At 43.1% G+C, this 12,127-nt stretch overlaps 1 protein-coding gene across 1 annotated transcript in view; it reads right to left on the reverse strand.

The window, feature by feature from the left end:
- Positions 1-12,127, reverse strand: part of SLC24A3 (solute carrier family 24 member 3) — a 486,107-nt gene that overhangs the window by 141,647 nt on the left and 332,333 nt on the right. The window contains exons 4-5 of the mRNA XM_040351007.1: positions 10,876-10,950; positions 7,850-7,934 (exon numbers count right to left, since the gene is read on the reverse strand). Of these exons, the coding sequence (XP_040206941.1) occupies positions 7,850-7,934; positions 10,876-10,950 (160 nt within the window). The remainder of the gene's footprint in view (positions 1-7,849; positions 7,935-10,875; positions 10,951-12,127) is intronic.

Raw genomic sequence — 12,127 nt, forward strand, 5'->3', positions numbered from 1 at the left:
TATGGTTCTGAATGAAAGGAATTCTTTTCAATTGAACAAAGCAGTCTAGAAATGAACATTGTGGAAATGAGTTTCACTGCATTTCTTTCCTGGTTAGCAACGTTTATTATGTTTTTTGACAAAACCTATGAAAAAACAATGTCGGGAACCGCTAAGGAATAATACATGTTTGGAAAGAGCATGGGTCCAAACCTGAATATAAAGTGAAGTGTTTGAAGGCCAATTCATGCTTTTACTACAAGCCCTACAAAAGCTCTGAATAAAAAAGAAATACAAATAAAATAAGCCAAAGAAAGAACAGTAGGGCGTTAATTGGGAGTACCTATGTGCAGTTCTGCCATTCTCTGACAGCAGTTAGCACTTGATAAACATTAGGGCGTATTTATAAAGCAATGACATTAAAGGGTAACTCCACTTTCGTGGGAAAAAATATTGCAAATGAATAACAATATAAAACATAACATATACACCAGGGGTGTCCAAACTTTTTTCAAAGAGGGCCAGAATTGATGGAGTGAACATGCGTGAGGGCCGACTATTTTGCCTGACATTCTTTGAACCATTAAAATTCGGTCTAAGTGTGTTCGTCTGAGCACGAATACACTGCCCAACAAGAATTCTCTTGCCTTTGTGGCTGTGTGTGGTGAAGAGATGAGCTTGGGCCTGTTATTTGGATATACTGCATATATTTCTTTTGTGGCCCCAACAAATCCCAGAGCGCTGCTCGGGACTAAGGATGAGCTTGGGCATGTTATTTGGATATACCGTATTTATCGGCGTATAACACGCATGAGCTTGCCATTGCCAACAAATGCAGCCTCACCATTGCCAACAAATGCAGCCTCACCATTGCCAACAAATGCAGCCTCATCAATGCCCATCTGCAGCCTCGGCGGGCAGAGGGAGGGGGGCGGGACGAGTGACGGCAGATTACAAACAGGAGGATATCTTGTTTACTCTATGGCCTCTTTAATACAAAGTCCCGCCTCCCACAATAGACAGAACAGTCATCCAATGGCATCCCAGGAGACGGGACTTCCAATACAGACACTGCTGAGTAAACAGGAGATTCTCCATGTAATCTGAAGGCGCTTGTCCTGACCCTCCCTGTCCCTGGTAATATAAATACGGTATATATTTTTTGTGGCCCTTGGGGCCACAAACAATGTATATATCCAAATCCCCAGGGGGGCCATATTAAATCAACAGGGGAGCCGCATTTGGCCCGCGGGCCGGACTTTGGACATGCCTGATATACACTTATACACAAGCCAAACCTTATTTACAGTGGGAAAACAGTCATGTATTTTTCTGCTAGCTTCTTACTGAGAAATAGTACAATTCAATGGCAACCAGGGTGTAACTAGGAGCCCTTTCACTGAGCCGCCCCGAGCGTCGGCAGTAAAACACCGCTATTTTTAGCGGTGCTTTACCATCAGATTTGCATTGCTTTTCGGCTGCTAGCGCCTGAAAAGGGTTAAAACCGCCTGCAAAGTGCCGCTACAGCTGCGTTTTGCCGGCGGTACCTCGGCGTTGCCCATTGATTTTAATGGGCAGGAGTGCATTAGGTGCAGTGAGTTCACCGCTCCTAATGCGCTCCAAAGAAGCCGCTGGCAGGACTTTTCCTGAAGCCCTGCCAGCGCACCGCTCCAGTGTGAAAGCCCTCGGGCTCTCACACTGGAGTGAATGGAGCAGCTGTTTTAGGGTGCTCTGCAGGCGCTATTTATTTTTAGCGCCTGCTGCGTAAAAGGGGCATAAGGGGTGTAAGGTGACAACAGAGCTCCCCCATAGACAGAGTACAGTGTGTGAGCATTGTCACTCTAGAACAGGAAGTGAGGTACAGTACTGGCAGGATCACCAGGTGAACATTAAGGAAATAAAGCCTGGAAAAAGAAACAAAGGCAGCCACCACATTTAAGAACTGATAAGCAGCAATATATTATATTTATGTTTTTGGGTTTAGAAATACTTTAAAATTTCAACATGGCAACCCTGGGCTTTAATGGAGTTGGCATGGCATCTCTATCATGTGAGCACTGTGATTGACTCTTACAACAGTCACATATCCTGCTGGCTACTGATTAGTAACGGTTTTAGGCATGTGCAGTCTGTTTTCCCCACTGAAGATGGCCTTAAATGCACCGGCAGTGGAGTGAGAGAGAAGAAGTTAGGAGAAACATGGTTCATCTATGGTTTCCTGGGTCACTGCAGCAGTTTTCTGGTTGGATGTTTACAGCCAATGTGATTCTGATGGACATCCCAGATCAGGCAGAGTCTATTCAAGACCCTGGTTCCTGGGATTGGCGTGCATTTAGTGTGTGGGTAGTGTAGGTCACCCATCTGTCAGGGACAGTATTAGCGTCAGGGAAAGGTTTCAGACGAGTAAGGAAAGCATAGGGATCCACTACTCTTCCTGGAAACTTCCCCACTTGGACTCAGACTGGCCAAGCCACATTTCTCCTCTCAAGACAAACGCTGTCAGTTCAGCTGAGACCTGCTCCTCTGCACGCTAATGTCATCCGTGAGTTTTCCCAGTTGGGTTTGCTTTTGTCGGGCTTGTTGCAAACTGTTTTACTTTGACTTCAACACATTTTCCTTAAATCACATCTGTACTGAGTGTGTGTTACTGCCACTGCACTACGCTGCACCCACCCGCACTGTGGCCGGGAGCTGTGGGTGACATACGATGAGTGTGCCAGGAGCGGGTATATGTGCAACAGCTGGGGTTAAAGCCCATTTTTATTTGCAGCCACATATATGCCTTATGCAGTTGGCAAGAGGTTAGGCAAATGTTAGTGAATATTAGCAACTGGGAGAAAATTACAGAATCACATTTTCTTATGCAGAATGAAGGTGCCTTTTCAAATTTTGCTTTGTGGCTTTTACTGACAACTTAATTGGAAACTGTGCTGCCTTCAATAGCATATCAAAAAAAAAATGAATATACATCCATCCATAATAAGGAATCTTTGTGGTTACTTGATACAGAGGACCCAGTCAATCACATCAAGCCAAAGCTGCTTCTGTGTTTTTAGTCACCATAACCTGGGTCAATGTTTGTGCTAACGTTACATGCGTACAGCGCAAATGCAATATACTGGAGTACAAGAGCCATCTGTATCCACAAAACTGAGGATACTAGGCTGCATAGCCGCCTGCATCTTAGCAATGGAGGATGTTAGGAAGGAATAACATTTGTGTCCTAGCAACTGTGTATGCAAGGTAGTAATAGCCAAATGCATTCTAGAAACTGCAGGCACTAGGCAGAAATAGTGCTGTACACTTGTACGTATGTAAATGTTACTCAAACATTATTAGGTAGATTCACAAAGAGTTAGGCCGGCTTATCAGTAGGAGGAGGAATAACAATGTTAAGTATGGCCGCCGTTCCCGCCGCGAGGTTCGAATTTTTTACGTCGTTTGCGCAAGTCGTCTGCGAATCGGGAATTACGTCGTTTACGTACACGTCGAAATCAATAGGCCCGTACGGCCTACTTAGCCGCAATGCGCACTGGGAAATGTAGTCGCCCGGCGCATGCGCAGTGTCAAAAAACGTAAAAAAACGTGAGGTCAAGCTTCATTTCCATACAACACGCCCCCCTCTAAGTCATTTGAATTAGGCGCCCTTACGCCCGCTCGTTTTAGGCTATGCCGCCGAAAATTAGCAGGTAAGTGGTTTGAGAATCACTACTAGCCTAACTAATTTACGGCGGTGTAGCCTAAAAAGGCTAGGCTAGGCCGCCCTAAAGTTAGGCGCCCCTACGTGAATCTACCTATATGTGCGTACAGTTTTTTTTTATTAACCTGCCTGGCGGTCTTCCTGAGTGTGACTCGGGGTGAGATTTTCAGGCTGCGAATGGTTACCCCGAGTCACACACGGGCTTGCCTCGCTCGATGCAGAAAAAAGGTTTTCTTACCTTTTCTCCGCGATCCAGCGTTGAATCCTCGCAGTGCACGGCGGGCGGATGTCCGCTCGATGCTGTGTGTTCCCCTGATTCCCTTCCCTGCGAGCGTCGCGACGCAGGGGGCGGAAGGAGGGGGGGGCGGCGGGAAATTCAAACGTATAAAAAGTAAAACAAAGTAAAACACAGTAAAAACACACTGATATCATTGGATAAAATTTAAAAAAAATACAGTGACCTTTGATTGCCCCCCCCCAGTGCTTTCCAGTGCCCTGTCTGCAGAATTACTGTATCAGTGTCTGTATATTGCACAGCAATAATGGCAAAGCGCGCCTCTGCATCAAACTTATTATGCGACTTGCTGCCAAACAGCGACAGCGATGCCGAATCCATTGCGGAGGAGCTGAGCGACAGCGACGCATGGGAAAGTTCATCGTCGGATGCAGAAAGTGATGTGGTTGACGATCCTGCACCTGTGCCCAGCGACGTGCGGACCTGGTGCGCAATTGATTGCGCTATGGAGCACGTAGCGCCCCCTAGGTTTCCGTTCACAGGATCACCTGGAATAAAAGTGGACATAGAGGATGACAATCCCTTAGAATACCTCCGACTATTTTTGACCGATGAGGTGATCGACAAAATTGTTTTGGAGACCAATCGGTATGAAGAACAGCAATCTGCTACCCAGCAGTTATTTTCAAGACGCAGAAAATGGGAGCCTGTGACCAGCGAGGATATATGGAAATTCCTTGGCCTCCTAATTTTGCAGGGAGTGGTGGGAAAACCACTCCAAAAGTGGTACTGGACCACAAATAAATTATTGGCCACACCTTTTTTTGGAACAGTAATATCCGAATATCGGTTTTCACTTATAATGAAATATTTGCACGAACGGTCTCATCCAGCTCCAAAGCTTAAAAAAATTTGGGATATTTACCAAATGGTCCTGCAGAATTTCCAGCGGACCTACATACCTGAGAGGGACATTACAATAGACGAAAGTCTCATGGCCTACAAAGGTCGCCTAAGCTGGATTCAATTCATTGCGTCTAAGCGCGCTCGCTTTGGGATAAAATCCTTTATGTTATGTGAGTCCAGCTCGGGATATATTTGGAACTCAGTACTTTATACTGGCAAAGGGACCAAATTCTCCCCGAGATTCAGTGATTTTGGGATGGCAACCGCGTCAGTGCTTTCATTGATAGAGCCCTTGCTCAACCAGGGCTACTGTATCACTACGGACAATTTCTATACGTCCCCAGAACTATACGAGTTCCTACTTCTGAATAGGACAGACGCTTATGGGACTGTGAGGCCTAACCGGCGTGAAATGCCGTCAGGATTTCCAAACAAAAAGCTCGGGAAAGGACAAGTAGCTGCATGGCAAAAGGGGAAAATGTTGGCTCTGAAGTGGCGGGACAAAAAGGACGTTTCCCTTTTGAGCACGGTCCACAACACCTCGACCGCCATGGTCCATACCAAAGGTGGAAAAGACGTTCTAAAGCCACAGGTGATGTTGGACTACAACCACACGATGGGAGGTGTGGACAGGGCTGACCAGGCCATGACTTTTTACCCTGCAATGAGAAAGCAGCAAAAAAAATATTATAAAAAGATTTTCCGAAAATCTTTTGGAGCAATGTCTTTGGAACTCTTTCATCCTGCTCAAAAAAAAAAATGTCAGGTCTATCGTCCATGCGAACTTTATGTGGAAGGTGGCTGAACCAAACACCAACGGCGGTAAACCGTTCTGGACGACGGGCTTCTGGGGTTGTAAATCCAGAGCGACTAACTGGTCGTCATTTTTTGGAACATGTACCACCCACTCCAAAAAAAGCAGCACCCACACGGATGTGTGTGGTTTGCTGCTCCAAGCGCGACGCCAGCGGAAGGAAAATTCGCAAAGAAACGCGCTACTGTTGTCTCGACTGTGATGTTGGACTTTGCGCCATACCGTGCTTTAAGGATTTCCACACCCGAGACATTTATTGAATTATCATTTTGCACCCCTGTTTGACCCCCCAAAAAATCAGAGTATCTGAATATATTATTTGTTAAAATGTATTGAATAAAAACTATTGTTATTATTAAATTATTATTTGTTATTATTTATTATATTATAATTTATGATTTTGTGTTTCAAACTTTGTCATAGTCTATTAGAGACTCTGGTTTGGACAGATTTAGGTGAGTTATTCCTAAGAATTGCAGGCCTGCAATCTAAAACGCCAAATTTCCATGCAAAATAATGGTACCGCTTTCAGCACCTTTTTTCAGAAAGAATCATACCGCCAGGGAGGTTAAGCCAGCCAGTTGAACAAAAAAATTACCCCATACCCCTATCCAATGCTCCCCGCTGTGTCTTAGTATTCTGACAACGGGAAGATCAGTGTTACAGCCTATTGGCTGCAGCACTGATCAAATTGAAATTTTGCAGCAGTCCTGTTCGCGAGAAGTTGATTGATAGATTGACTTCTCATGAACAGGTAGCCCATACATGGATTGAATTTTGTCTGGTTCCTCTTGAACCCGCTGAATTTCTATTCATGTATGGCCAGCTTTAGTGTGCTGCTTTTTTCACTATCCAGTCTCAAAGAGGGGTTGAGGAGGAGACCTGAAACTGAAAGTGAAACTGCAGATCAGCTCCCCTGCCAGACAGAACTATTCTGTGAGGTGTAACTGTTTAAATATAAGGACTGGGTAGGTACAAATACAAATCCCTTGGCAAGTAGAACAGCTCTCGTATACTGTATGTATTTTATCTGTACATTTAGAAGCTTGCCCCTCTTGTATTTTTAATTTACAGTATCTTCAAATGGATTTCCAAATTAAACTTTGTTTTGCTTTGTATAGCTTGGGGAAGGGTTAGGCCTCGCACACACGACCGAGTTTCTCGGCAAAAACCAGCAAGAAACTTGCTGTTTTTTTTGCAGAGGAAACCGGTCGTGTGTACATTTTTAGACGAGGAAACTGTCGAGGAACTCGACGAGCCAAAAAGAGAGCATGTTCTCTATTTCCTTGACGGGAATGGAGAAAATTGGCACGTCGAATTCCTCGACAGCCTAACAAGGAACTCGACGAGCAAAACGATGTGTTTCGCCTGTCGAGTTCCTCGGTCGGGTGTACGAGGCCTGAGAGCCTATATTGGCTTTCTATTGTAATCTACCTTTCCTTTTCTGTCTGCAACCACTATCATTTTCTGTAAATGCAATGCAATATGACTACCTGGAGGTGTTCTGTACACAGAATGTGTACAGAACGCCACTGAGAAACATAATTTCCTGCTTGTATGATTGGCTCACTGATATTCCTAGAAATCTACCTAAGATACAAGTCAGATTTCAGGCATCCCCTGCAACAAAAATTTAATTTTTGGTAAGATACTTCCAAAAGGAACACATCTAAAGGGATGCAGGCCCAGCAGCCACATGGACACAGACAAACACACAGGGATTTCTTCAAAATAACAAAAAAGTAAGATTCAGAAACAAAGTTGGTTAAAATCCTTGTACTGTACATCGATCACCCAGAGGGGAAATGTTTTTTTCTCAACAAAAGTGGAGTTATGCTTTAAAGATAAATCCCTCAAAGAAAGCCACTAATAACAGTAAGAAACCATCAGGGGTTCTAATCCTTCCTTAAACTATATCCAAAGGTAAAAAAGGAAAAGTTAAAGGTGCTATTGACCAAGCTTGCATGATGTCTCTTGTAATATTAGCATTGTACTTCCTTTCTCGCCTGGTTTAATATGAAAAAATATATCTACTAAATGACTACCGTATTTGTCGTTTTATTTTGCCTTTTTTATTGTCCTTGTTCATGCAGTTTTGTTTTCTTCTTATTGAATTGGGGAAAAGCAGAAGTTAACTCTGTCCTTGAATATAGATGAGTGAGCTTATGATTGAATAATTTTTTTCAATGACAAACATTATTAGATGATATCATACCTATGACAGATGTAAAGAGCTCTGGTGCAGAACTGCCAGCAGCCATAAAGGTAGCTCCTGCCACATCTTCACTGAGTTGTAGCCTCTGCAGGATACAAATAAACATTTTTAAATATATACAGATTTATGTTATAATAGTTCAAGTGCATGCACACTAAACAGTTCATATTTACATCTCTAGCTGTAACCCTCTAACAAAATGTGCTTTGTTGTGTTATTCTGTAAAATTTGCAAAAAACCTTCGGGTTGATTTACGAAAACCGGGAAGTGCAACATTTGGTGCAGATGGCATGGTAGCCAATCAGCGTCTAACTTTAGCTTGTTCAATTAAGCTTTGACAATAGGTTTCTATGCAGAGCTGCACTCTGTTTTGCACTCTACGGTTTTAGTAAATTTGTGTTCACTTTTCACAAAATTTTCGTGTCTGAGGCATCTGTGCCTCTAGACAGTTTTATCCCAAAGCCAATCCAACAGGTGCGTAATCCTGCTTTAACTGCAGGCATTTGAGTACCATAATGGGGTAGATTGAGATAGATTAGCGGATCTTTAGATCCGCGTAATCTATCTGATTTACGATCCTCCGGCGCAAGTTTTTGAGGCTAGTGCTATATTCAGAAAGCACTTACCTCAAAACTTGCGGCGGCGTATCGTAAATCCCCCAGCGGAAATTAAATTCTGCGGCTAGGGGGCGTCTACAATTTAAATCAGGCGCGTCCCAGCGCCTATCCAACAGCGCATTCGCCGTCCGCGATTTTTCCCAGCGTGCATTGCTCCAAATGATGTCGCTAGGACGTCATTGGTTTCGGCGTGAGGGTAACTTGCGTCCGGCCGTATTCTGAATCGACTTACGCAAACAACGTAAAAATTCAAAACTCGGCGCAGGAACGACGGCCATACTTAACATAGGATACCCCTCACATAGCAGGGGTAACTATACGCCGAACGCAAGCGACGTAAAAAAAAAAGCGACGGGTGGGCGTTCCTTTCTGAATCAGCGGAACTCCTCATTTGCATATTTGTCGCGTACAAAAAACGAAACGCCACCTAGCGGCCAGCGGGAGATTGCAGCCTAAGATCCGATGGTGTAAGTCACTTACACCTGTCGGATCTTAGGGAGATCTATGCGGAACCTGATTCTATGAATCAGCCGCATAGATCCGACCGTCGGAACTCAGAGATACGACGGCATATCAGGAGATACGCCGTCGTATCTCTATCTGAATCCGGGCCAATATGTCTAATGCCCTGTACACATGATCGGAATTTCCGATGGGATAAAATCCGATGGAATTTTCCGTCGGAATTCCGTTCAAATTCCGACCGTCCAAAACGCAGTGATGTAAAAAACTAAGACGAGCCGAGAAAAATGTATTTCATCGCTTCCAAGCATGCAACGACTTCTGAGTATGCATGGTTACACCCAGACGATCGGAATTTCCGATCCATTGTAAAAAAATAAAACATGTTCTATTTCTAAACTCCGACGGAAAAAAGTCAGATGGGGCCCACACACAGTCGGAATATCCGATGAAAAAATTCTGTCTGACTTTTTTCATCGGAAATTCCGATCGTGTGCACAAGGCACCAGGGTACCTCAGCTCATCCTTTTGTGTTTTGAATAAATTAGGGAGGAATAGAACACCTATCCCGTTTTCATTGTAGCCTTTGTTCCTTTAGGAAGTACAGGCATACCCCACTTTTAAGTACACAATGGGGTTTATTTACTAAATCTGGCACTGGTAACACTAGAATGTCCATTGGTTTGAAGCTATATTCAAAATGTGATATTGATATATGTAGGAACCTTTTCTTTGCTTGAAGTTACTCCATGCAGGTGGGAATGAGGATCAACGTGGGGAAGACTGAACCTTGATATTCAGGGACTATTAGCAGCGAGAAAGATATATGAGCAGTTTTTATTGCATTCTTTCTATTCCTTTGCCTTTCTAAAACTCTTCAATAAAATTTCAGAACAGACATCCAAAGCTGGGACTAGTTTTATTTAATAAAGTAAATACATATGCTTAGGGAAAGGGTATTTATAGCTCAGATAGGAATCTCACTTGAATTCCATAGGTCAAACTGAATAGAAACACTGCCATACAGAAAGGAAGTTCCATACTCCAAAATGAGCTATGTTTTAGCATTCACTTACCACACAGGCACAAAATATGTTAGTAGCCATGTGAATATGTCTGATTAGACCAGAATGGCTGCACATATTATATTTTATTCATTATGTAAGCAGAACAAGACACATTCAATTCATTTGTTGATACAACTGATGCTTCATGCACATAGGACATTTTAAACACTGATTTTAGAGGTGTTTTGCAACATTTTCTGCCTCTAAGTGTCCCTCAATATTAGCCTTAGAGCCGGTTCACACTGGGGCGGCACGACTATGGGAGGGGCGACTCGGCAAGGCGTCCTGAAGATGACTTCAGAGGCGACTTGCAAAATGACTTCTGTATAGAAGTCAATGCAAGTCGCCCCGAGTCGCCCCCAAAGTCATACAAGAACCTTTTTCTAAGTCGGAGCGACTTACCTCGCTCCTATTAGAACGGTTCTATTGAATAGAATGGGACACGACTTGTCAGGCGGCTGAGTCGCCTGACGAGTCGCCCCAGTGTGAACCGTCTCTAAGCAGACAAAAAAGCCCTAGAGCCAGCACATTCAGGAGAGGAGTGTTCCAGCATCAAAAAACGCTTGACATGTGTAAATGAGTCTAAATGCGCTTTAACAATAAGTACGGTACTCTAAGAGCTTGGGTGTTTATTCATTCCAGTGGCTGGGATAAATTAATATTCTGACCAACGGAATGAATACCCAAGTACCTGAGGCGCCTAAATACGCTTGGAAAACACAGTTTTAGGCTATCCATACATAGGAGTCCAGGGGAGGAAAAAAATCATTCTTTACATGGGGCCTTATAGATGTTTTTATCAATCCACTAACACATTCACTTTCTAACAACAGGAAAAGGAAGTTTATTCCAATAATAAACAGTCTCAGTGCACACTTACTTCACAAATCTTCTCCAAGGATGGGACAAAGAAGTCATCGCATACAATGGCGAGAGCATAGAACATGTACATAGCCTGTAAGGGCAGAAAACAGTTTTACCTTAGTCATAACAATGCATAGCTACATAATAATTAATCCAACAATTGTAAAAGCTTAAACAAGTCCTGTCCTTTATAATTGGCAATTAACAAGAAATAAGAGTTTGATCCTAGATCTATACAAGGACAATGGACACACAGAGATATATGGAGTGTGCACCTATGGTACTGAAACTTGCTCACGTCATACAAATCCAAGCGATAATGTTTAATTCTAATTTATGACTTGGCTGTAGCATGTAGCAAGTCCGAATTTTTCTTTAGCCAAAGACTAAAACTACCTTTTCAGTAAACTATTTACTACATACTACCAACCTCTAAAAGGCATACACTGTAAAGTGACAACCACTTTATTGGCTATCCCTGCAGGTTTTTCTTATGTCTCACGGGGGGGTATAGAAACCTTGTATGTGCCATCTCCCAGATCATATCTCTTGGGGGTTTGACACTGATAAGATAAGCAAGATGAAAGACCTGGCACAGCATGACACAAAACATCGTATTGTCTTTATATACTGAGGCCATGGGGCTTATTCACATGACAAAACATATTGTCATGTGACATCGCCAGTCATGTGATAGGGAAATACACACCCACTTCTTTGGGGAGATAAAGGTGATTACACAGGACAGGAGGAAAAAAAAGGAGAGCGGTGGGAGAGAGATGGCAAGGCTGATGGGAGCTGATCTCTGGAGGGCTGATGGCTGGAGCCTGATCTGATCTCTGAAGGAAGCTGGGAGGCAAAGATTGACCGCAAACATGTAGGGGGTTCACAGAAGTCCTTCATTAGGACTCTCAATTCTCAAACATAACTCTTAATTACTGGTAATGTAAAATTTTGATTATTTACCTTTTGGTAATTAGAAGGTTTTTCACATACACTCCACTAAGACCATTAAAATATACTTGGCAAAGATAATTTGGGAGTTGGTTATTTCTAACTGCAGTATGAGATAATTGTATTCCAAATAATAAAGACATACCCATTACGTTTGTCTTTAAAAAGCTAAGTGCTAACGATAATAAATCGGTTTTAGAATGAGGGTGTCTGTGAAAATATACTCTCGCTAAATTTAAAATTGTCTGCGTTGCAAAGCTTGTGTACAATATAACATTTGTTATGTACACATATATAATAAGTAGTAGCAAGAG

This window comes from Rana temporaria, chromosome 4, assembly GCF_905171775.1.
Source record: "Rana temporaria chromosome 4, aRanTem1.1, whole genome shotgun sequence".
Lineage (NCBI taxonomy): Eukaryota > Metazoa > Chordata > Amphibia > Anura > Ranidae > Rana > Rana temporaria.